Below are 27,492 nucleotides of genomic sequence, written 5' to 3' on the forward strand. Positions count from 1 at the left end.
AGAAAAATGTGATTAGATGTCCTATATTAAATTATATGGTCACAAATTTGAGCCTTCTGTCTCATCATCCAAAAGGCTTCTGATGGCACCAGTAAGTGTCCCTGATGGGAAGGTATCAGCCGAGGTGATGAAGTAATAAGGAACGGAGGAGAGGCTGTCTAATCTCTGTGTCTCATGTTCCTCCTTCCTCTCCTCATTCTCCTTGGAAACTGCAGCCAGAAACTCTCTGCTCACACCAGAAACTCCAAGGCAAGTGCTTAGTACAGTGTTCTGCACACAGTAAGCACTCAATAAACACGATCTAATGCATAGCCAGAGGAAGGACCAGGTGAGCCACTGTGGTTGCTATGACAAGAAGCACTGCTCCTGCTCTCTAAGCTCTGGCAGCCTCAGTTGCCTCTGCTACTCATATCAAACCATAGCAGTAAGCCCTGCTGCCTCCCTTTGAGACATTACATAATGCCCAAGCAGGGGCCATTGGCTGTCTGTTGTGACCTGGGAACAAGCCAATCAGTCAGTGGTATTTATTGAGCACTTACTCTAGACAGAGTACTGTACTAAACGCTTCTTGTCGAGTCATCTCCAACCCATTGCGACTACATGGGCACATCTCTCCCAGAACGTCCCATCTCCACCTGCAGTTTTTCTGGTAGTGGATCCGTAGAGTTTTCTTGGTAAAAATACAGAAGTGGTTTACTGTTGCCTCCTTCCACACAGTAAAATTGAGTCTCCACCCTTGACTCGCTCTTCTGTGCTGCTGCTGCCTGGCACAGGTGAGTTTTGACTTGTAGCCGATTGCCTTCCACTCGCTAGCCAAGCTAGGAATGGAATGGGTATGCCTCTTCTTGGCTCTCCCTCCTGTAGCTGAGGCTGATAGAGTACTGGAAACTCTTCAGGTGCGATCCTGAGAGGGGACAAAGCACTTGGAAAAGTGCAGTATAACAATAAAACAGACACATTCCCTGCCCACAGTGGACTTCCAGTCTAGAGGGGGAAACAGGCATTAATATAAACAGATAAATTTCAGAAATGTACATAAGATCTGTGGGACTGGGGGATGAACCAAGGGAGCAAGTCAGGTGACGAAGAAGGGAGTTGAAGAAAAGGAAAAGAGGGCTTAGTCAGGGAAGGCCTCTTGGAGGAAATGTGCCTTCAATAAGGCTTTGAAAGAGGAGAGTGTAATTATCTTTCAGATATAAGGATGGAGGGCATTCCAGGCCAGAGGCTGGTTGAGAGGTAGGTGGCAGATAGACGAGATTGAGGTACAGTGAGTAGGTTGGCATTAAAAGATGTGTGAGGGCTGAGCTGTAGTAGGAGAGTAACAAGGTGAATTGTACAGGTGACTAGAGCCTGGGGAGAGCTCTGTGAAGGGCAGTAGCAGGTGGCATCTCCTCTTCTCTCTGCTCTTACCCTGTACCTCTCTCAACCCATCAATCAATTAATGATTAATATATACTGAGTGTGAGAGAGAGAAAGGTGGAAATTTGCAAATTTGTAAACCATTTGTGTATCAGTAGTGAGAACAGAAAGACGGAGGTTTTAACAGGTAACTGTATAAACGTGTCAGGATGAAACAGCTGAATGAATACAAGCACCTACATATTTTCACAAGTATGGAGGCTAGGCTTAACATATATAAGGTTGTTGTTTGCTTGATGCTCCTAAGGGGTTGCCAATTGATTGGGAAAGGCTTCATTGAGGAGGTGGTATTTTAAGATGGGTAGAGCTGTGGTCTTTTCAAATTGAGTGGGTTGGGTGGCCCAGACTGGAGAAACATTGCGCACAAAGAAGCAATGTAGCCTTTTTTTAATGGTTTTTGTTAAATGCTTACTATGTGCCAGGCACTGTACTAAGCACTGAAGTAGATACAAACTAATCAGGTTGGACACAGTCTATATCCCATATGGGGTTCAGTCTTAATCCCCATTTTACAGATGAGGTAACTGAGGCACAGAAAAGTGAAGCAACTTGCCCAAGGTCACACATCAGACACGTGGTGGAGCCTATGGAAAGAGCACAGACCTGAGACTCAAAGGCTCTGGGTTTGAATCCAAGGTGTGACTTTTTTTTTCCTGTGCGACCATGGGCAAGTCATTTAACTTCTCTACACCTCAGTTTCCTCATCTGTAAAATGGGGACTAAATCCTACTCCCTCCTACATAGAATGTGAGCCCCATGCAGGTCATGGACTGTGTCCAACTTGATTAATCGTACCTAATCCAGTGTTTAGAACTGAATGCCTGACACATACTAAGCCCTTATCAAATATCATGAAAGAAAAGCTTGGAGGCAAGGGAGGAGAGAGGAAAGTACCGTTAGAAAACAAAATGGGAGTAGTCGGTGATGAGAGTTGATATGACAAAAGCTAAGATCAGCGTTTCAGCATCTGGGAGGAATGAAGTCGGAGTGGATCTGGTAAATATTATGGAGGAAGAACAGCCAGAATTTAGCAGTTGAATGAATGAGAGAGCTGAAAGATACCGAGGAATTGAGGATGACACCAAGTTTGTGGGCTCCTACGGAAGGGAGGATTGACAGAGATGGAAAAGTGAAAGGAGGAGTGGGTTTAAGAGGGATGGTGAGAGGTTCAGTTTTAGATGTGTTGAGTAGAGAAGTCCTGGATGCCAGAAAAAATGAGGGATTTTTGAGTAAATGAAACGTCAGAGTTGGAATCATCTGCATTGCTCCCTCAATTTCTTTTACCCTTTTTTATCCAGGACTGTACCTCGCCATGTCTTTTCTTTTATCTTTCCCTTTAGCTCTTTCAGACGTCCTTTCTGTGCCTCATCCCTTTTAAACCTGATCAATCTGCCCTTGGAAATCCTACTCACAACTTGTGACCTTGTGACTTTAACTGTGGTAGAGAAAGGTTAAAAAATTCTGTACTTCTAAATCAGAAATCAAAATGAAAAATCTCATTCAAAGATCTAGAGTAGGTATGGACAGATATGAAGAGCTTATCTTCCAGGAGTGTAACTCTCGGAAATCAAGAACTTTTATTTTCTTTGTTAAACTTTGTACGCCAAAACAATTTTGGTCCCCAAAATAGCTAGAATCAAGGGGAATAGATTTGTGAGAATGTTTGATTCCTAGATAATGTCATTATATTTGTCAGAGGTAGATTGGAATTAGAAGGTGTCTGTGTTCAGTTTCCTGTTTCCTACTGAAATTTTGTACTAGAGAGGCATTATACACGTGGGTATTCATTCATTCATATTCGTTGAGCGCTTACTGTGTGCAGAGCACTGTACTAAGCGCTTGGGAAGTACAAATCAGCAACATATAGAGATGGTTCCTAACCCAACAATGGGCTTGTATATTGGTCAAAAAAGGTCCTGCCTAATGACTTCTCTTGAGGAAGCCTTATTACAATTGGCTGTATTTCTCCTTCAGCTTAAAATGTTCCCTTTACCCTCTTTTCTCTCTCTTTGGAATTCAGCTGGTAACCCATGTACTGGTTGTCTTCAACACATGGACAATTGTGACAATCTATCATAGTCTGTATAGAAAAGACATTCACTAATGTACTGTACAGATGGCACTACAGTTGCAGCATGAATAATAAGTGACATTAGTTGGAAGACTTGTGAAATGTAAAAATAATAATAGCAGGCTGTCATCCTAGTTTAAATCAGATGCATGAAATAGAAAGTAGTTGATGTGGATTTTTCCAAGGTGATTGTCATCAAGTTTTACTTTTACTACCAATGCTGCCTATGGGGTTCCTGTGGTTCTTGTACATTCTTTGAACATTTTTCTTCTGAGAGGCAGCATGGACTAGTCAAAAGAACATGGGTCTGGGTTTCAGAAAGGCTTGGATTCTAGTCCTGGTTCTGCCACTTGCCTGCCGTGCGACCTACGGCAAGTCATTTAGCCCTGCTGGACTTCCATTTTCTGATCTATAAAATGGGGATAAAATACTTGCCCTTCCTCACTTAGAACTCTAGGTAGGACAGGACTGTGTCCAATCTGACTATTATAATAATAATTATGGTATTTGTTAAGTACTTACTATGTGCCAGGTATGTATCTACTCTGGTTCTTAACACAAAACAAGTACATCTTAACTATCATCATTTTAATAATATATTGTATATAGACATATGTAATTATAATAGTTTAAATAAATAAATGATATATCATTACCTGAATTGATGTTTAGGCCTAGAGGTTTGCATGACGATGCCCTCTTTTGAATGTTTTTGTGGCAACAGACACCATATTGGTGGTTTCATACTTTCAAATGACTGGAGGATTACACTTACTGAAAAAACATAATTTTTTTTGGAAATTTGTAAATGAACCAAGTGGCAGTCTGTAGGACTGCAGTTTCTCTTCATTTTGAAATGTTTTTCTAATAATCATTAGTTTATCTTTCTTTAGAACCTCTGTCCATGAAGTAGCTTCCAAGCAATAAGGTCTTTTATATAAAAAGAAACTTTGCCACTTTAATTTCCCAAGCCAGAACCTTATTACAAACTGTTTCTAAGTATTGAGCAATTTAACAGGACTCGGGCTTGTTGCAATTACAATTTCAAATGTTCCTATGGTCTGTGAATGTGTAAAACCTAATTGGATCCTCCGTTGTTTTATCCCTTCACAGGAGGGTCATGGCCACTTATGGTATGCTAAGTAGGCCTTGTATGGGTTTGTGGTGCTATATGATGGAAAAAGGAAGATGATTTGTCATAACTAGTCTTAGTTACGTCAGCCTGCCATAGCCAGAATTTAGTTTCGCTCGTTTGCTAAGGAAACCTTGCTACACCGCTGAGTCTATTTCAGAATAGATAATGGCTCCGCTTCCTCCTTCCTTCTCTCCCACCTAGTATTCCATATGGTGATTAATCTTGATTAATTAGCGAGGCAGTGAATTCTGCTCCCACTGCCCCCCTCTCTGTGCATGAAATAACCTGGTGATCTAATCCATACATTCTTATCGTTTACTCCAATAAATATTAGCTCTTTGGCCAATGCTTAGAAATACCTAATCAATAGCAGTTATTCTTGAGGCCTTACTGTATCTAGACCTGAAAAATTGTGATCTTAGAGAATAGAATCAGTTGACAACAGTAGCAAAGGGAGAGAATAGGGAAACTAAGACTATGCGGGTTGCTCTCCATGATTTTAAGGAGGTGGGATGAAAGAGGGAAGTTCACCATCCTAGCTACGTCCTGCTCTTACTACTGCCCAAACAGAACCTTCCCAGACTTACCATTAGTGACCCTTTAAAGCACCTACCCAAGGCGTATAAAAGGGGAAGCCCTGACTCCAGATCACCCAGGCTACCCTCCTCCCTGTGTATTGGCCAAATTCCGGGATTAGCAAGAGCGCTCTGAGCTCGGACTATTCTTCAGCCTGGCTGGAATCCCCTAGTTCCATTTCCGGCTTTTATATCCTAGAGATTGGGCAGCTATTGCATCTGTACTGGGAGTAAGTTTTTACACTAGGGATATTGAGGCCAGGGATCTTCTTTACTTACTCCATTGTTTGCTCCCAAACACTTAGTACAGTGCTCTGCACACAGTATGCATTCAATAAATACTGATAATAAGTGTGGCATTTGTTAAGTGCTTACTATGTGCCAGGCACTGCACTATGCTCTGGAGTAGATACAATGTAATTGGATGGGACACAGTTCCTGTCCCACACTGGGCTCACAGTCTTAATCCCCATTTTGCAGATGAGGTAGCTGAGGCCCAGAGAAGTAAATTGGCTTGCCCAAGGTGACACAGCTGACATGTGGCAAAGTCAGGATTAGAACCTAGATCCTTCTGGCTCCCAGGCCTATGCTCTATCAACCAAACCACACTTCTAAATTCAACAGATTGATTGATTTGAGGGTGCTTCACAAGTTTTGTAATGACATACCTTTCTCACTCTGCCTCTTTTGCCAAGGCACAAGTAAGCAAAATGGAGTAGGAAAAAAATCTTTTCAATGTGACTGGAAATACTTGCCTGGTGAGGATATAGCCTTAGTTGTCTTTGGGTTTTTTTCCCTCCTGGAAGGAGATCTCAAACGTGATCAGCTGTGTAATTCAATATAATAAAACTTTTAAAAATGTTATATTTAGGTTCCTGATGCCTTTGCAAATATTATTGATTCATTTGTTTGAGGTTATAATGCGTAAAACTGCTGCAGGGTGTAAGTCTAAAAAGTGCATTTAATTAAAATACATAAAACTTAGTAGAGTAACAATTAAAACAACTTCAAAGAGTATATAAGAAACTGTCAGTCTTAGTTTCATCATCTTAGAAAAACTCATTTTTTTTAAAAAAAGCAAGTTCCTATATTTTTTTTTCTTTTTTTTTCCTTACCATACTTTTATTCAATATGGAGTATGCCTGAACTCTTTCAGACAACAAACACCTATTTCAGTTCTCTGCATACAGTAGGTCTAAATAAATGCTACTGGTGGGGTTAATGATGATGCTTATGAAATGGCTTCCCATCTCCCACTCCATCACCATGACTTGTTTATTTATGGTGTCATAGTGTATCAGAAGAGGGGTCATATCTACCAGTTTCATTGTATTGTGCTCTCCAAAGCTCCTGATTCAGTGTACCACACACTGTAAGCACTCAGTAAATCTCACTGATTGATTAATGATTGATCTGAATCCTGAGCTATGATCCTTGACAACAGCCATGCGTGAAATGCCAAGAAAGCTGAAATAGTGGAGACTGCAGAAGAAAAGTCAATGGGAACTGAGGATAGATATGGTTCTCCCACCTCCCTACATCAGTCAATCAATCAACAGTATTTATTCAGTCCCTGAGGTGTGTGCAGAGTACTGTACTAAGGGCTTGGGAGAGTACAACAGAGTTAGAAGTCACAATCCCTGCCCTCATGGAGTTTACCATCTAGCAGAACACGAACTCTCCCTGATCAGTCTACAATAGCCCCTCATAACCCAACCCCGCTTTCACTCCCCCAACAGTGGAAGGTGAATGGCTAAAACCTTCTGATTGCATGTGGTGAATTTTTATACAAATCAACATTTTTGCTATGCTGTTATAGTAGATTATGTCTTAAAGAGGTGCACGTTAGTGCCTGATCTCAAAGGTGTCTTATTTGACAATTCTACATTTGACGTTTAGTAGTTTTCTCTCTATCTAAGAGACCTGTTTGTTGGGCTCCATTTGGCCACGATGTGACTTAAATCCTGAAGAGAATCTGCCTCATTCTTTACAGGTTAAGCTACAGGGAAACTGAAAGTTTTTATTAAAATGGCCCTTGCCATTACCTTTCCTGTAAAATTTAGCTTACTTACACAAATAAATCATGAAAAATATTGCTTTATGTGATATAATTGTGTATTCAAGCTATCAAAAAACATTTTCATCTTCTCATTTTTTTTGATGATATTTGTTGAGTATGTACTATGTACTTACTATTTTACATTATGAGGAAACTCACTTGCCCAAGATTACCCAGCAGACAAGTGGCAGAGCTGGGATTAGAACCCAGATCCTTCTGACCCCAGGCCTGTGCTCTGTCCACTAGGCCATGCTGCTTCTCATTGCTATTGTATTTAACTTCCAAGCAAACTTCTTCCATAGTTCTAATGACTCCCAGTAGACCTGAATAGTCTGCTCAGGAAAATAAGAAAAGTGAAAATGAAAATCTAAAATGTGTGGGATGAGTGCGAATTTATTTACCGTTTCCACTTTTGCAGTACACGTTTGAAAGATGACATTTCACTAGATTGGCATTCACCTGTTCTTATTACTGCGGTTTTATAACTCTAAATGTAACTGGCATTTAACCCCCAATGCTCAAATGATAATGCTGAATTTCTTTCTTTCAGAAAAGTGTGATGAACAGCTTGTCTCTGCATTGCCTCATGTTGCCTTCAGCAGCTCATCATTTATTACTAGTAGCTATTCTCCAGGCTACGCCAAGCTGAACAAGCGAGATGGTAAGTGAATAGTTCTCTTTTGCTTGTTTGCCCAGAATTGAATGGGTCCAGTGAATGTTCACATCTAATTGGATTTATCAATCGTATTTATTGAGCTCTCACCATGTGCAGAGCACTGCACTAAACACTTGGGAGAGTACAATGTAACAGTTTTATGCTTAATCTCACAAACATTTTATAGTACAAACTGGTCACCATGCTATGACTGTAAGCTCCTAGTGGGCAGGGAATACATCTTCTAATGCTGTTATATTGTACTCTCCCAAGCAGTCGGTACTGTGCTCTGCACACAGTAAGCACTCAGCAAATACAATTGATTGATTGATCACTGGTGAATTTTGAGAGCCATCTAAAAGTACTAGAGTTGTGGGGAGTGTTAATTGGAACCCTTATTTTTTTTGGAGAATCTGAGAATGTGGAGATATATTTGACCAAAATAAATAGTACTGATTTTTAAGAATGAGAAGAGGTGTGGCCTGGTGGGAAGAGCATGGGCACTGAAGATCATGGACCTGGGTTCTAATCCAGACTCTGCCATTTGTCTGCTGTGTGACCTTGGGCTAGCCACTTAACTTCTCTGTGCCTCAGTTACTTCACCTTAAAATGGGAATCAAGACTGTCAGCCCTAGGTGGGATTGTACTGTGTTCAACCTGCTCGTCTGTATGTTCCCTAGCACTTAGTTCAGTGCCTGACACATAGTAAGCACTTAACAAATACCACAAAAAAATGATGTATTGACACCACGTGTAAGGTGAAGGGATATAAATTGTAGAGTTCTTTGCACACCACAGGCCCAAACTTTCCATTTCATTTGTTTCTTCTGCCCCAAAATGTTATCAGTTCATGCACTAGAGGCTCTTAAACTGGTGAAATGTAATGTTAAGGTAGAGACAAATCTGCCAAAATTGAGACAACTGTTCATGTTGCCATTAGTTTGCCTTTCAACCTTTGGAAATGTGCTTGATATTTATCAAGCCCCAATGAAATAGGACACTTGGCAGTGCTAAATCATTTCAGAAATACCAAGAGGGTGAACTCAGGGATGTTACCAGGCTAAGTTTGTGGATCGGTGTAAATCATGTATTACTGTGAATTTATCAGACTCTTGCTGGACCCTCGTCTATGTTCTGTTAAACTCTGATGGTTATGCATCTAAGTTTTCATTCAATCTAGAAATTAGATGTAGTTTCATCCCAGTTCAAGCAGCCGTCCCACCTCCCTCCTCCATCACCCATTGACTCCTGCAATCCCCACGCTATTTCCTCTTTGTAGTTCATTCATTCATTCATATTTATTGAGCACTTACTGTGTGCAGAGCACTGTATTAAGCACTTGGGAAGTATAATTTGGCAACGTATAGCGATAGTCCCAACAGAGGGCTCACAATCTAGAAGGGGGAGACAGATAACAAAACAAAACATATTAACAAATAAAATAAATAGAATAGTAAATATGTACAAGTAAAATAAATAGAGTAATACATCTGTACAAACATATACACAGGTGCTGTGGGGAGGGGAAGGAGGTAGGGCGGGGGGATGGAGAGGGGGAGAGGATAAAGGGGGCTCAGTCTGGGAAGGCCTCCTGGAGGAAGTGAGCTCTCAGTAGGGTTTTGAAGGGAGGAAGAGAGCTAGCTTGGCAGATGTGTGGAGGGAGGGCATTCCAGGCCAGGGGGAGGACTTGGGCTGGGGGTCAATGGTGGGACAGGCGAGAACGAGGCACAGTGAGGAGGTTAGCGCAGAGGAGCGCAGCACAGTTGAACGAAGACGACCAAAGATCCACAATTCTGTCTGCCACTTACTAGATGGTGCTTCGTAAAGGTATTGCACATCCTGGGGAATGAAAACCCTGCTGCAGAATGAGAATACAAATTCCACTGCAGTGTAGCAGGGTGCAGTTATTAGTCATGTTTCAGCCACTACAATTAGTCCTTCATTATTCATAAGCACTTATGCAGGTCTGAGTGATTCAGTCTGTGCAACAGCATTAATAATCTTCTTTTCCTTATTACTGAGGCATCTTGTAACTAGAATTTTAAAAAATAAATAAATCCCCATCTGGGTGAGTTACCTCCTGGAGCAATCATCCTCGGTGTTGGACCGTTGGTGAGAAGGGTATTTGGATTCAGGGACAAGCAGTAGAGGTCCCTGGAAAGAATGACCATAAGGTCATTGTGGGCAAAGAATGTGTCTGTTTATTGTTATATTGTACTCTTCCAAGTGCTTAGTACAGTGCTTTGCTCACAGTAAGCCCTCAATAAATAAGATTGAATGAATGAATAAATGAATGACTCTACTTTTCATCTATTAACGGCCAATAGTATGTACTGAGCACTTACTCTGGGCAGAGCATTGGACCCAGTGCTTGGAAAAGGACAATGGAATTAATAGGCAGAATCCCAGCCCTTAAGGAGTTCATAATCTAGAAGCAGAGAAAAACACCAATATAAATTATAGGTAGGGGGGAAACAGAGCTCAGAGGTATCAATCAACAATCAGTGGTAGTTATTGAGCTCTTACTATGTGCAGAGTACTTCACTAAGCACTTGGGAGAGTACAATATAACTAAGGTGGAAGATAGGTTCCCAGCCCACAGTGAGCTGCACAGAAATGCTATGAAGGGCGGGGAAGGATCGAGTTCCCAAGTGCTTAGTTGATCAGTAGGGAAGTAGATGGAATGCGATTAGAAGAGAAGGTTAAGGATGTCAAATGCCCCATCTAGAAGGACTGGAATTAGCGTGAAAGAGAATAACCAGCACATTGTTCCTTCAGCATCCTGTGACATTACTGAAGCCTGAGAACTAGGCTGTATGGATGGACCATTATTGTTCTGCTGCTGCAGAAGACACATCTAGGTTCTAGAGCAGTTATAACTGAGTCCCCAGTCAGATGTACTCAGCCTCAAATGGCAGGACAAGATTTCAAACCATGCGGTCGTCCAGCATTTAAGTTCAGAGCTCACAGCATCACTGATGCAGGTTGTGAGTGAGAGAAAATGGACTTTAACAGGATACACAAGAAGCTGTTGCACAGTGGTGGCGATAGTAGTAGTAGTTGTAATAGTACTAACGATATTTATTAAGCATGTACTGAGTGCAATGCACTGAACTAAGAGTTTGGAAACCCAACAGAAGACAAAATATAGTCTCTGCCCCTACCCGCAAAGAGCTCTTCTCCTTCAGCAAAAGCTTAGAGAAGTTCAGGAGGTGAAGAGAAAGGCTCAAAAACAGAAACAAACCCACTGGCAGGGCAGGGAGTTATCCTAAGTGCAAACATTGGAACAAGGAGTGTTTGCCCATCATTCATTGTTTCAGCCACACCCAAGCACATGGATAACATCATCTTCTAAAATGAAGAACAAAGCTCACACACACACACTCACACACATTCATACAACTTCTCTTTTTTGTGGTATTCGTTACACACTTTGTGCCTTTCAGCCAGCGTTCTAAGTGCAGGGGTAGCTACAAGGTAATTAGGTTGGACAAAGTCCCTGCCCCACATGAGGCTCACAGTCTTAATCTCCATTTTACAGATGAGGTAACTGAGGCAAAGAGAAGTGAAGTGACTTGCCCAAGGTCACGCAGCAGTCCTGTGGCAGAGCTGGGATTAGCATTCAGGTCCTCTGACTCTTAGGCCCATGTTCTCTCCAGTCCTTCCTGGTGGCTGTGTCATGAGGGTTAATTTACTGTGCTAACAATAGCAGCTAGGTCATGGAATTTCTCCCAAACTTGGAGCTGAATTCAAACTACCGGGGTGACGTAAATGCTCTAATCAAAGATTAAGATAATTGAGAAACCAAAATAAAGAAAAATCACAGACTGTCCTTTGGCTTAATCCCCCACTGTCTTTAAATTATCTGTCCATTTCTCAAAGGACTTGCTGGCTTTCCAAATTGGGTTTTCTTCAACTTTATCCAGTCTGGGGTGGCCAGATTGTTGCCTAACTGTCTGAATTCAGTAATATCATTAGGTCCTGGGGCAATCTTCGGTTGCATGTAGAATTTCCCTACTGTAGATTGGAAAATGATATGGCTTCTCTCGGGCTTATTGAAAGTTTCTTGTGCTGGAATGACTCTGCTTAATGGCTCATTTCTGCTAATATAACTTCTTATGTATATGTCTCCAGAGGACAATTATCATCATTCGGTATCTACCAGATGATTATCATAAAGACATCCGGCGATCTCAAGGCTAGTTGAATTCAAAAGGTTTCCCTGTGGCCTGGACCATGCTAACTTTGTGGTCTCTTTTCTCACCCCAAACATAGCAACGTTCAGTTGGACATAGTACAGAGTCCTGCTCTAATCCAGTGGAAAATGGTCAAACTGGGCACATTCATCTCTGCCACAACCAGCCATTCCACTGTGGAACAGTCAACATTTCTTAGTTGCCGAGTTTCAGATACTGGAACTATCCATGATGTCTGTTATTTTGTCAGCTCTAAGAATATAGTGTAGAGATAGCAGTTATCTATGTCTTTTATTAGAATAAGGGGGAAAAAGTTGGTGTCCAGAGTATGTCTGCTCAGCATGTTTTCAAGAAAACAGTCCATTAAAGGAACATGGATTATGTTAAGTTCAAAGCAAACAATCAGCTTTTGCCTTCTTTACCTTTTTTCAATGTAATGCAACATATTAGCATAAAATTTTGATAGGTCTTTGTACCATGCCATGTAACAGTAGCCAGTGATCTAAATGTGACTGGGATAGATAGCACTGGAGAAAATACCTCCTGTTTTTCCAGATACCTTATTTAGCATTAACACATAGGTGAATCACATCATTTTCTAATAGGTGTCTCAGTGCTGGACAGTTGCCAAGTTTCATGAAAGGTCATTCATGGAACACACACTGACAAAGATCTAATGCACTTCAGAATAAAATTAATGCTAAGTCAAAGCAAACTCTCGAAATCAGAATACCACCCTGAAAGGTAATTGAGATAGAAAAACAGTTCGCAAATCCAACTCTTGAAGGTACAGCAGGACCCTTCCGTGCACATAGAAGTTGTTTCTTCCCTCATGTCCATCACCACCGCACTCCTGCCCACACCTTCCCTATTGTCTGGAACCTCCTTCCCCTTCATATCCAGCAGACTGCAGCTCTCACTACCTTCAAAACCTATTACTAGTGATACTAACAATGATAGTAATCATTGTGGTATTGGTTAAGCACTTACTACGTTGTCAGGCACTGTACTAAGCTCTGGGGTAGATACAGGATTAACCCAGTAGGTCACAGTCCCTTTCCCATATGGGGCTCACAGTCTTAATCCCCATTTTACAGATGAGTCAACTGAGGCCCAGAGAAGTGAAGTGACTTGTCCAAGGTCACACAGCAGACAAGTGGCAGAGGCCCTTCCGACTCCCAGGCCTGTGCTTTTTCCACTAGGCCACACTGCTTCTTCAAAATCATATTTCCTCTGGGAAGCTTTTCCTAACTAGCCTCTCATCTCCCAACCTTATTTCCCTCCCTTCTGCATCACCTATGACTTGAATCCTTATCCCGTAAACTCTTGGTTTTCACCCCATCCCCTGACCCCATAACATTTATGTACAAACCTTTATACTCAGTAGCTTCTTCTACGTGCAGAGCACTGTACTAACGGCTTGGGAGAGTACAATACCATAGAGTGTTTAGATTGGTTCCCTGCCCACAAGAAGTAGGAGAAGGAGTGTGGCCTAGTGGATAAAGCAGAGATCTGGAAGGTCAGAAGAACCTGGCTGATAATCCCCACTCCGCCACTTGTGTGCTGTGTCACCTCAAGCAAGTCACTTAGCTTCTCTGTGCTTCATTTACCTCATCCGTAAAATAGGGATTAAGACTCTGTGTGACATGGCCTCATTGTTCTTCCCTCTCTTGTTTATTTCTACGACATGATTGTCATTCATTCAATCGTATTTATTGAGTGCTTCCTGTGTACAGAGCACTGTACTAAGCGTTTGGGAAGTACAAATTGGCAACATATAGAGACAGTCCCTACCCAATAACCAGCTCACAGTCTACAAGGGGGAGACAGACAACAAAACAAAACATGTGGACAGGTGTCAAGTCATCAGAATAAATAGAAGTAAAGCTAGATGCACATCATTAACAAAATATATAGAATAGTAAATATGTACAAGTAAAATAGAGTAATAAAACTGTACAAACATATATACAGGTGCTGTGGGGAGGGGAAGGAGGTAGGGTGGGCGGGATGGGGAGGGGGAGAGGAAGGAAGGGGCTCACTGTTATGGGATCTTCAGTTTTTCCTTTGCCTACTGTTAGTCCTAAAGCATTTGCAGAGTGAATGCCCTTTTACATGGCACTTCATGAGGTCTTACATTTAATAAACTGGGTATTAACAAAATATTTTCCTTTCCTAATTGAGAGGTTTCCAAGCAACTCGGCAGTGGTTTGCCACAGTTTCTTGTCAAATATTTAGTTATTACCTGGGCCTTTTTAACAATGGTGAAGTGAAGCCCAAAATGATTTGATGACTTCCACAAAACTCGCAACCCTTCAGGACTGGGATGTTGCTTTGCATTCTAAATTCGGCTTTGCTTTTTTTTTTTACATTTAATGAGTTTGGAGGGTGTTTCAATCAAGCTGTTACACCTTGAAAACTAATGGCGCTCAGCTCATTCTACACCTCTGAGTATGTGGATTTTTGATTCACTACATTGTTCATCAAACTGTCATGGCATAGATATGAAGCAGTGGGGTGGAAAAAAAGAACAGAATCAAACAGGTAAACTTTTATAATTAAGGGAAGAAAAATCTGTATTTTGCCTTGTATTAATTCCTACTTCACAGATCGACACATTCTCCTTTCTCAACACCAGGGCTGTGATTTGACACTATTCCATGTGGAGCATATTAAATGAGAATTTTTTTAATGCCTACAGTTTAACTCTTTAAAAAAAAATATGCCAGGTTGCGCTGTGTTGCGGCAGAATGTTACTTCTCCGAAAGTAGTAATTATAGAAGGTAGTGCAGCATGATTAGTTGAGAGGAGCAAGACAGATCAATTAGCTACAAAGTGATTTGTTTTTAATGAAGGAAAAATTAAGTTTCTAACTTAGAAAAAGCATTTTGAGATAATTGTTAATCCAGTCCCTTCACTTAACAATATCTTCTCTGTGGCTGAAAATCCCCACCTGCTCAGCAGAAGATTTTTCAGGGCTCTTTAGCAGATGTTCAGATTTGGAGCTGAGAGGTAGAAATAATGCTCAAAATGAATGTGCTTTCCCAGCCAGGTAGGTGGCTGGGGAAGGAGAAATGCAGGAAACTAAAGAAAAGATATGATTGTGTCCTGTGAATGGACAATTTAATGAGGCTGCAGTGCTTTCTTTGCCTGAAGTCCAGAATTACTGAGCTGGGACAATATGTATGTATATATATATATATTTGGTTTTGTAATTGGAAACAAATTCAGTAGACTCCAGAGGAAAGAACCAAAGAATAGGATCTGGGAGCCCTGGGGTCAGAAGCTTATTTTTATTGTTTTTCTTTAGCTTCATTACTCCTTTTGACCTACTTCAATGTATTACTATTTACATTTTCCAAGTGAGGGAACTGAGACTCGGAAAGCCTCCCCCAGGGTAATTTTCTAGGTAAAGCTGAGACAAGACACCTTGTTGCCCAGCTTACTGGGGCAATGGGGGATTCCAGTTACTCAAACCTATTTTTTATTTAAGATTTAGAGTTGACCAACAAGGGCCAAAGAAATCTCAATAAGATGATTGGACAGACAGCACAGTGAACTTCAGTCATTTGCATTCAGCGAATTCATGTAGACCTGGTTAGGAGATCGTTTTCATCGTCAAAATCATCATCATAGTCATGATCATCAGTAATAATAATAATGATGGCATTTATTAAGTGCTTACTATGTGCAAAGCACTGTTCCAAGCACTGGGGAGGTTACAGGGAGATCAGGTTGTCCCACGGGGGGCTCACAGTCTTAATCCCCATTTTACAGATGAAGGAACTGAAGCACAGAGAAGTTAAGTGACTTGCCCAAAGTCACACAGCTGGCAATTGGCAGAGCCGGGATATGAACCCATGACCTCTGACTCCAAAGCCCGGGCTCTTTCCACTGAGCCATGCTTCTTCCCCAGCGTAAACTTAAATACTAGAACTTAAATTAAAAAGTTGGACAATAGTATACATGCAGCCATAATAATAAAAAGCATAGCACTTCCAAATTTCTAAATGTAATCTTTTACTTTGCTCCTGTTTACAAGATTAGCGATTTTGGCACATGCATGTGCTTTCACTTTTAAAGGTATAATCATGAAATATTAAAGGAATCTAAATGGCAAAGTGAATTATTTAAAAACAGTGTGTCACTACATTATACAATATTTAGTTATGTTTGAATGGATCTTCCAACAGAGGTTTGCGTACGATTTTATGTAAAATACATACAGTCCAATAAGGAAAAAATGCATCCAAATGGATTCAGTTACTCTGATTCTGCTTCTTCTGTCCTTCAGAACAGTTTTATTCCTTGAATGGGAAATAAAGTGAGAGTTTTACCCTTTAAAATAAGAGTTTTCACTTTATATGTCAGGGTTCAGCTTTTGCACATTACTTTGCTCAGCCTTAATTTTGGCTAAGTGTTTGGGATGAGTCTGCTGCTTCTAGCTGACCTGCATTAGAACTGATTACAACCTTTTAAAATAACTGTTGAAGACTCCAGTGATCCAACCTCTTCCCTTTCTAAGGACCTCGATGAACTGACCAGCTAATCATGTCATTCCTCCCACACCTCTCCTATCCTCTCATCCTCTTTCTCCTCCTTTCCAGAAGTCTATCAAGAGGAGGTTTCATACCTGCTCCCCAGATATATCCTTCAAACTGTGCCCTGGACCCTGTCGTCTCTCAATTTTTGAGAATAATTTTTCCACCTCTTCTTTGAGTCCTCTCTCTCGTGAAACACACTTCTGCTGAAAACACAGGTTATTCCTATCCTAAAAAAAAAAAACAAAAACCTTCTCTGAGTCTCACTCCATCTTCTAGCTATTTCCTTTATCTCCTTGTTTCCATTCCTATCCATACTTATACAGTGGGCTCAAATCATCCAGCTGTTTCTCTCCTCCAGCTGTTGGTCCAGAAAAATCTGGCTTTTGCTCCCTTATCTCCACTGAAACTGCATCCTCCCCAAGGTCAGCGATGACCCCTTCTTAGGCAAACCGAATGGTCTCCTCTCTTGTCCAATCCTCCTTGAACTCTTGGTTGCTTCAATTACTCTAAGCACTCCTTTCAGTCAGTTAGTAAATCATATTTATTGAGCGCTGTGTGCAGAGCACTGTACCAAGTGGTTCAGAGAGTACAACACAACAATATAACAGAAACATTCCCTGCCCACAATGAACTTATAGTCTAGAGGGGGAGATGGACGTTAATATGAATAAATTACGGCCATGCATGCAAGTGCTCTAGGATTGGGGTTGTGGGAGTTCTGGAAATGCTCTCTAGCCCCTGTTGACACAGCTCTCCCTGCTCATCTCCTGTTCCTCTTGCCAAACCTTCTCAGTCTCATTTGCTGGGTTTTCTTCCCTCCCTTTTCCTCTAACAGTGGAGTTTCCACAAGGTGGTGTACTGGCTATTTAGTATTATGTACTTTTTTAAGCACTTTCTATGTGCCAAGCACTGTTCTAGCAGGGAATGTGTTTGTTATACCGTACTCTCCCAAGGGCTTAGTACAGTGCTCTGCACAGAGTAAGTGCTCAATAAATGTGATTGTTTTGTACTGAGGTAGATTTAGAATGATCATGTCAGTCAGAATCCCTGTCCTACATGAAGCTCCCCATCCAAAGAGGAGAGAAAGCAGGTATTCCATTCCCATTTTGCAGATGAGGAAACTGAGACACAAAGAAGTTAAATAATTTGCTCTAGGGCAAACAGGAAGCAAGTGGTAGAGCTGAGATTAGAAACCAGGTCCTCTGACTCCTAAACCTGTCCTGTTTTCACTCGGCCATTCTGCTTCACTGGCCTTCTGAAGGGGAAGACAAGCAGACACAAAACATTTATAAATAGTGAGAGGAAGAGGAAGAACAAAGATACAAACTGGAAAGAGCAAAAGTGTGGAGAAATGAACACATTCATTCATTCAATCATATTGCGTGCTTACTGTGTGCAGAGCACTGTACTAAGCGCTTGGGAAGTACAAGTAGGTAACATATAAAGACCGTCCCTACCCAATAACGGGCTCACAGTCTATAAGGGGGAGACAGACAAGAAAACAAAACATGATTGCCTAGATAACTAGTGCATGCAGACTGTTGAATGCATATGGACTAAGAATGCATATTGAATTGATATGGCCTGGAGTGATGAATATTAATCAAGCAAAGATTTCTGGAGGAGTTGGGCTTTCAGGAGGAATGTCAAGATGGGGGAGAATTGTGGTCAGGTATATTTGAAGGTGAGGTAGTTCCAATCGGTGGAATCTGTTAAGCACATATTGCATGCAAAGTACTTTATGAAGCATTTACTAGAGTATACCAGAAGCAAGGTAGTCATTGAGAGCAAGAAACTTTCGTACAATCTTTTGTGACAGTTCCAGGCTGGCGAGGGCATGAACAAGGAGTTGGAGGTGGGATAGCAGGGCAAAATAAGGAGGTCAACTTGGGAGGAGTGAAAGGCAAGTGTTATGTATATATATGAGTAATTTACAATATCTGTGATTTATTTATTGTAGCTGTAATTTATATATTTATATTAATGTCCGTCTCCCCCTCTAGACTGTAATCTCATTGCTTGCAGAGAGCATGTCTAGCAACTGTTTTATTGTACTCTCCCAAGTGCTTAGTACAGAGTTCTGCACACAGTAAGCATTCAGTAAAGATTACAGATTGATTGATTGATTGGAGAGAGCAGACATGTCAGAAGGAGAGTCATAAGTCCCATGGTCAGGGATTGCTGTTTGATAGAGAGAGAAATGGAGAGCCATTGGAGGTGTTTGAGAAGAGACTCATGTATTGTCTGATGTTTTAAAATAGTGTTCTGCAAGGCACATTATAGGCTTTATTAAAGAAGGGTAAGGTTGGAGAAAGGGAAACCAAGAAAATGCAAATGTGTGATCTAATTGGAAGATAATGAAGGCTTGCCCAGTAAAGTGACCATTTAGGTTTGGAGGAATAGGTGGAATTAGAAAATATTCCAGAAATAGCAAAAGGGTCATAGACCCCAGCATAAGTAGTATACAAACAGATCAATCAGTGGTATTTATTGAGCCCTTGTTGTGTGCAGAGCACTGTACTAAACAGCTTGGGAGAATACAGTATAACGTGGTTGATTGACATGTCACCTGCCCACAATGAACTTAGAGTGTGGAGGGGGAGACAGACATTAATATAAATGTAACACTTACATGGGGCTGAGAATGAGGTGAATGTCAAATCCCCAAAGATTCCAAGTGCATAGAAGGGAGAGGGAGCTGTGGACAAGAGGGCTTAATTGGGGAAGGCCTCTTGGAGGTGATGTAGCCTTAATATGGATTTGAAGGTGGGAAGAGTCAGGCATAAATATGGATGAGGAGGGCATTCCAGGCCAGAGGGAGGAAATGGGAAAGAACAGAACATGAGAGACACCCTTACTTGTCATTCTTATAATTAAATACCAGTTATGAATGGCTAATAAAGCATGTAGTATTTGGTTTGATTGTCAATGAAGACATGCATATATGTATGTGTGTATATATACACTCTCTCCCTCTCTCGCTCTATTACTAGGAATGTAATATTTTCCTTTACAGGCTTTCATTTAAAACTGAAAATATTTTCTGTCAATTAGAACCTAGTTGTGTTGTGCCTCGATACCCTATACGGTAAAATGTGTATGAAAAATAAACTTCTGTATCCTTTGTAGGCTCTACCTTACTTTTTTGCTTTGTTTCTGTAATTAAGAACCTCTCAAATTTGAAGAACCACATGTTCTTTCCTGAAATGTCAGATGTGAAAGAAACCCCAAACCCCTAGTTTCATATTTTTTTTAATGTGGAAAATAGCAAATAATTTCTGGAAAATAACAAAGTATTGATTTAGTGCAGTTACAGCAATCTGTAAAATGTGTTACTTCTTATTGGAGGACTTGTTCAGTATATAAGCAAGCTATTTTGCTTTATTTTTCTTTCTCTCTCAAGTACCATCTCTAACATAATTTATTCACTGAACCATAAATGGTTCCTAAGGGTTTGGCTTTAATCTCCTTAAAGGAAACAAAATTAAATATGTTACAAATGATTTTTGCTTATATTTTCTGTTTCACATACTTTGTGTTTTTATAGTTTTTCTTTTTTAATACACTTAAATGCTGCAGATTGATCCAGTTATATACTGAATGCTGAACTAAGTAGTAAAGCCTGTCAAAATGTAGCAAGAGAAACCAGAAATGAAATAAAGATTGACCTTGAGCTTCCCTCACTCTTCTTAAACTCAATATAAATCTAAGTTTCAAAAAGTTGGTAAGCACTGGCATTTTCTCCCGTTCTGTTTTTTTCTGAATTTTCTGATTAAGAGGAATAAAATACTCCCCAAACCATGCAGTTTGCATTCTTTTTGTCCACATTCCATCAGTAGTATTTATTGCTAATACGATGATTTATACTGTAATTTTAATATTGATGATATGATTGATAATAAGCCTTATTAAAGGCATATCTCCTGCAAGAGGCTTTCCCCTACTAAGCCTTCATTTCCTCTTCTCCCATAACCCCTCACTCTTGTACTTGGATTTGCATCATCTATATACTTCTCCATCAGTTCCACAACACTTATGTACACAACCCTAATTTTTTTATTTATATTAAAGTCTTTATCCTCCTCCGGACTGTAAACTCACTGTGGACAGGGAATGTGTCTCCCAAGTGTTGTATTGTTCTTGCTAGGCATAGAGGATGTGTACTCCTTTGTACCTCCAAGTGGGTTTAAGGGGAATTGAGAGGTGGGGAAGGTAAGCTAAGGAAGAAGAAACACTGACTGGTATATATTAATATTTGAAAGACTAACACTCTGAATTTTAATCCCCAATCATAATTCTTCCCCGTCTTCATATGGCTGAAGAGAACAGTTTTTTCCATATGGGTATAAAAATGACTCTCTCTCATGATTGCAGGGTAGAGAGCTACTACTGCATGAAGGCTTATGGGGTTTTGAGGTTCAAAGGACTGTGGAGAGGCACAGAAGGAACTGCATGGTGACCACCTTGGTTCTTGCTGAAGATGCCCAGATTCTAATTAAGCTACAGTTTTCATAAATCTTTGCAAATTGTAATCTGTTTCCCTTCTCCCTGTCCACCTGCTCCCTTACAGTATGCATAAAAATAATTAATCAGTGGTACATATTGAGTGCTTAATGTGGGCAAAGGACTCTTTTAAGTGCTTAGGAGGATATAATGCAACAGAATTGGTAGACATGTTCCTTGCCCACAGTGAGCTTACAGTCTAGAGGGGAAGACAATTAAAATAAATTTTGGATATGTACTTTAGTGCTGTGGGGTTGAGGGTGGGGTGAATATCAAGGGTTAAGAGTCCCTTAAGGGTACAAGTGCATAGGCGACATAGAAAGAAGAAGGAATAAGGGGCTAAATCAGAGAAGGCCTCTTGAAAATATGATTTTAGTAAGGCTCTTTCCTTGGAACTGTAAGCTCCTGGAGGGCAAGGATGGTAGGCAGAACTGTATTGTACTATCCAAAGCACTTACAACAGGGCTTTGCACAAAGTAAGGACTCAGTAAATACTACTGATGGATTGATTGAGGAAGAACTCACAGGATTTAGTAAAGTACTGAATGTGAGGGTTGAAAAAGAATAAGAAGTCAAGGACAAAATTTCAGGCATCAGAGACAAAGAGGATGGCAGTGTTTTCAATACTGATGGCAAAATCAAAGGGTGAAGAGGATTTGGGAAGGAATATGAGTTATACAGTTAGATATATTGAATTTAAGTTTCTTCTGGGACATTACGCTGAGACATCATTGTTGGAATTAGTGTCAAGTGAGACAAAAATGACCGAGAACAGAACCTAGAAGAGCCAGTGAGAGGTGGGAAGAAGAGTCAGCAAAAGAGATGGGGAAGGAGAGGCTGGAAAGGTGAATTTCTCAGAGCTGTCAAAATGTTTATCAATTTCCAGAGAGAGATCTTGCTGTTATTCTCTGCACTTTTCCTGTGACTTCTGTGCTGTAAATATGCATGCTGTGATTCGTTCTGGTCCAAAACCATATTATGCCAGAGGTAAAGCAATATAAAGCGATAAACTAAAGCTGTTCAGAAGATTTCAGGCTAGAATCTTGGCAGGGAAACAGAAGATTTCCTGGAAGCTGTCTGTCGGAACTTTCCATTTTCTTCTTGAACATGGTGATAGAGCCAGCATTTTTGAATTTTTGTATCATTTCTTACCATTACAACATATAAGGAAATCTTAATACAGAAATCTAAGGATTAAGTCCCCACTTCGCTTTTACCTTTCAGTAAGAATGCCATCACATCTGGGTGTCTTTTCTTGGAAATGCTATCTAACCTTAGCTTCGCTGACACCATCCTCTCCTGCTTCTCCTCCTATATCTACGGCCTCTCATTCTCAGCCTCTTTCACCCAGTTCTGCCCTGCCTCCCACTGTCTAATAATGGGAGTCTTTCAAGGCTCAGTTCTGGGTCCCCTTAAATTCTCCATCTCCATCGATACCCCTGAAGGTCTCAAATCTCTCTGTGGGTGATTCCCAAATCTATCTCCGGGGCCTCTCTCCTCTGCAGTCTCACATTTCTTCCTGTTTCTATGTGGCTGTCCTGTTCACACCTCAGACTAAACATATCCAAAGCAGAACTCCTCATATTGCCACCCAAACCTTGTCTTCCCCATGCCCTTTCCATCACTGTAGACAACACCACCAACATCCATATCTTACAAGCCCATAACCTTGGCATTATGCTCAACTCATCTCTGTCACACAAAGCACATATTCAATCTGTCACCAAATCGGTTCTACCTTCTCAACATCACTAAAATCTGCCCTTTCCTCTCCATCCAAACTGCTACAAGCACTTAGTACAGTGCTCTGCACACAGGAAGCGCTCAATAAATATGATTGAATGAATGAATGCTACAAAGATGAGCTAAGCGTTTCACATATCCCACCTTGCCTCCTCGCTGACCCAACTGCCTCCTGTCTTTCTCCTTTCCAGTCCTTATTTCACTCGGCTTCCTGGATTGGTTTTCAAAAAATCACTTCAGTCTGTGTCTCCCCACACATCAAAGACCTCTGATAATTGCCTCTCCACCTCTGCAATGAGCAGAGACTCTTTATCACCAGCTTTCAAGCACTCAATCAGCTCCCTCCCTCCTACCTTACCTTTCTGATGTCCTACTACAACTCAGCCGACACACTTGGCTTCTTTAATGCCAGTCTACTCACTGTACCTCGATCTCCTCTGTCTCACTCCTGACCCCTTCCCCGTGTCCTCGCTCTGGCCTGGAATTCCCTCCCCCTTCATATCCAACACACCACCACTCTCCCCATCTTCAAACCCCTACTAAAATCATATCCCCTCCAAGCGACTTTCCCCAACTGAGCCCTCATTTCCCCCACACCCTGTCCTTTCTTCAGGTGTGGAGCTCCAGTTTGCGGTTGACCTCACCTTCTGCATCTGGAGACATTTTCTACCCCTTCCCTTGTGTCTTCAAAAGGGCATATGTAAATACACTTTTCTCCTGAAATGCACAATCCCTCTACACGGTCCCTCATGTTCAACTTACAAGTTTTCTTCACCCTTTTCCAGGGATTTTGTGATGAAAGAAGAACCTTTCTAAATCCTTGGATCAATAGAGGTTACACATTTCACAAGCCAAATGAACAAAGTAATCAACTCTCCCAAATTGCATTGCTTGATAGATCAAACAGAAACAGGAAACTTTTCATCGATCTCTCTACTATGCTCTGGAGAAGGTCTGACACTTGCCCTCCCTGAGAGGCTTATCACAGTTCTCTCCACATCACACTCCAAGACAGAAGTTCAGCAGAGCTGTGTAATTTTGACAAAATCCTTTTTTGTGAAACTTAAAATCAACACTTCTTGCACATATTCCCTCAACCCCTCCTGGTTATTACAGGTTTATGTGTCAGGTATTATTTGCAAATCTAGCCTTTTCCTAGATTTAAAAAAAAATAGAATAGAATTATATGGAATTGGAAGGGACGTCAAGAAGTCATTTGATCCATTCTGTTTCTCCAGGCAGATGAATAGCTAAGCCTTTCATAATAAAAGGCTGTAAGCTCACTGTGGGCAGGGAATGTGTCTCTTTATTGTTATATTCAACTCTTCCATGCACTTAGTACAGTGCTCTGAACACAGTAAGCACTCAATAAATACAACTGAATGAATGAATAAGTCCATTTTCTAGGGAGTCATTTGTCCCTTAGTTGCTTGTAACATTGTTCAGTAGTGTCAGTTACAGATTTGTCATTTCAGACAACTCACACACCTGGGAGGATCTCATTGAGTTGTGGCCTCCTAATAAAAATAGTCACAATGATAATAAAGTTGGGCATTCATTCATTCAATCGTATTTATTGAGCGCTTACTGTGTGCAGAGCACTGGACTAAGCGCTTGGAAAGTACAAGTTGGCAACATATAGAGATGGTCCCTACCCAACAGCAGGCTCACAGTCTAGAAGGGGGAGACAGACAACAAAACAAAACATATTAACAAAATAAGATAAATAGAATAAACATGTACAAGTAAAATAGAGTAATAAATATGTACAAACATATATACATATATACAGGTGCTGTGGGGAGGGGAAGGAGGTAAGGTGGGGGGGATGGAGAGGGGGAGGAGGGAGAGAGAAAGGAGGGGGCTCGGTCTGGGGTTCTGATCTTCCTCATTGTCTTTGCCACCTTTTCCCCCCAGATATAGACGCAAGCGGATATTTCCCCCTTCCCCTTTTATTTCTATCCCAGTTTGCATTTTCCTCTGAAGCCTGTGTGGTGTGAATACTTGAACAAGCTCTTTTAAGCATCTGGTGAGCTTTGGAGGCTGTAGCTCTCCACTCGGAACTGCTCCGAGCTAAGGATTTGTAAAGGCTTCAATCAGTTGTATTTATTGAGCATTTACTGTGTGGAGAGCAGTGTACTAAGCACTTGGGAGAGTACCACATAGCAGAGTTGGTAACAGAGTTGGCTTCCTGAGGGACTTCTCTAATTCTGCCCATCGGAAACCATGAAATATCAGCAGATAGCCCCTAACTGCAAGACCTGGAGTGGTCACTCCAGCTCATGTACCTCAGGGACAGCATTGCCTGAAGATAATCCTTGCCTTTGTGTGATTACTAAGTCAATGATAGCGAAGTATGAATAAATTTGTGGTTTACTGGGCCTGGTACACTTTTCAATTCTAATAATAACAATAATAATGATAATTGTGGTATTTGTTAAGCACTTATAGGCACTGGGGTAGATATGAAATAATTGGGGTGGACACAGCTCCTATCCCACAAGGGCTCACCGTCTAGTGGGGAGGGAGACAGACATTAAATCCCTATTTCACAGATGAGAAAACTGAGGCATAGAGAAGTTAAGTGACATGCCCTCACAGGTAAGTGGCAGAGCTGGGATTAGAATACAGATCCTCTCACTTCCAGGCCCAGGCTCTTTCCACTAGATTATGCTGTCTTACTATCACATGCTACCCAAATTTTCTACTTTAAAATAGTGATTGTTTGCCACCATTTTTTAGTGGTATTTTTAAAGCCCTTACTATGTACCAGGCCCTGGACTAGGTTCAAGCTAATCAGGTATTTGTTCATTCAGTCGTATTTATTGAGTGCTTTCTGTGTGCAAAGCACTGTACTAAGCACTTATTAAGCACTTACTATGTTTCTAACACTATTCTAAGTACTGGGGTACAGGCAAATTAATCAAGTCAGACACAGCCACTGTCCCGCATGGGGCACACAGTCGAAGTAGGAGGGAGATCAGATATTTAATCCCCATTTTACAGTTAAGGAACCTGAGGCTCAGAGAAGTTAAGTGATTTGCCCAAGATCTCACAACAAGCATTTGGCAGAGAAGGTTTTAGAAGCCAAGTCCTCTGATTCACAAGCCCATGCACTTTCTACTAAGACACCCTGCTTCCCTCCCTGTTCCCATTCCTATACAAATTCCTTTAGAAAGTGGTGCACCCATCCACTTTCTTCATTTCTTCCCCACTAATTCTCTTCTTAACCCCTTGCAATCTGGCTTTATAAATCTTCACTCCAGAAACTGACCTGCCTAAAATCCCCAATGGCCTCTTTATAGCCAGGCCCAAAGGGCCCTACTCCATCTTGACCCTCCTCAACCTGCTCTCAGTTGCTTTAGACACCTCTGACCACAAAACACAACCAGGATTAATTTTTTCGCTGACACAAGACCAGTCTGGTTGTCCTGTTAATGCTACTCCTAGAGAAGGCCATGCTAGAAGACGCTACCTTTCAGACTAAGCCAATACAGCTAGGAGTTTCTGGAGATATAAGATCAATCTCAGACTCTGCGCTACTGCGGCTAAATCCCCACTGCTTATTGGCTCTCTCTTTGGTTTACCCCATCTCTCCTTAGCTCATAGATGTCATCTTCTGTAGACATCCATGGTGACTGGGTGACCTTTTATTTCCAAGATTGTTCTGTCATAAATATTTCTCTGCTAGGCTCTAGGAACATCCAGCATCAATCCTATGCAGGGACATTAAGACAGTCTTAAAAGGACTGAGTAAAAGTGACAACTAGCTACTTCTTGATTCATAAGCAAACTTTCATGAAATTGCTACAATATGACCTTATTGGGGCATTTATCTCAATAACCAAATCGCTATGAGCAATTATAAACCCTTAATGCTGTCATTTTCGGTTTCCGCGCGCATGGAATGATTTCTTGGAATTTTCCTTAATCCTGATTCCTTCTGAGTAGTATTGAAATCACTTTTCAAAACTATGTTGCCTTTTATTACTACTCAGTATTGTGACTGAATCACAATAACTTAAATAATGCTGTGATAAGCTAACTGCTATTATCCACTTGGTATTTTATATTTCAGTTCATTCAAAACATTTATCTTGGCCTTATTCGTGCACCATTGTTTTTGTTTATTATGAAGCGATCGGCATGCTCCAGTGGCTGAGAATGTATTACTAGCAGTACTGTTATCAGGAAAAGTCATGGCCTTATAAATGGTGATAATGAACTATGTCAGAATCAGTCAATCAATTATTGGTATTTACTGAATGCTATGTGCCAAACACTGTACTGAGCACTTGGGGGATTGCAGTAAAACAGAATTAAACAACCAACCATTGGTACTTATTGAGTGCTCACTATGTGCAGAGCACTGTACTAAGTGCTTGGGAGAGTACAATACAACAGAATTAGCAGATACATTCAGTGTCCATAAGTTATACCTTTGGCAAATCATTTCAGCCTCTTTGACAATTTTTGTTTATCTGAAATTTTTCTTTTTATTAAGGTCACTGGTAATCTTTGAAGCCTTTTTCATCTTGCAATAAAGCTCTCTTAGATTAAAATCCACTTTAGAGGTGTGTCATTGATTTTCT

The 27,492-nt window shown here is 40.9% G+C and overlaps 1 protein-coding gene across 1 annotated transcript in view; it reads left to right on the top strand.

The window, feature by feature from the left end:
• CNTNAP2 (contactin associated protein 2) overlaps positions 1–27,492 on the top strand; it is a 1,198,489-nt gene that overhangs the window by 395,562 nt on the left and 775,435 nt on the right. Inside the window, exon 2 of the mRNA XM_038760181.1 lies at positions 7,810–7,920. Coding sequence (XP_038616109.1) covers positions 7,810–7,920 — 111 coding nt within the window. The remainder of the gene's footprint in view (positions 1–7,809; positions 7,921–27,492) is intronic.

Source organism: Tachyglossus aculeatus, chromosome 18, assembly GCF_015852505.1.
Source record: "Tachyglossus aculeatus isolate mTacAcu1 chromosome 18, mTacAcu1.pri, whole genome shotgun sequence".
In the NCBI taxonomy this organism is placed as follows: Eukaryota; Metazoa; Chordata; class Mammalia; order Monotremata; family Tachyglossidae; genus Tachyglossus; species Tachyglossus aculeatus.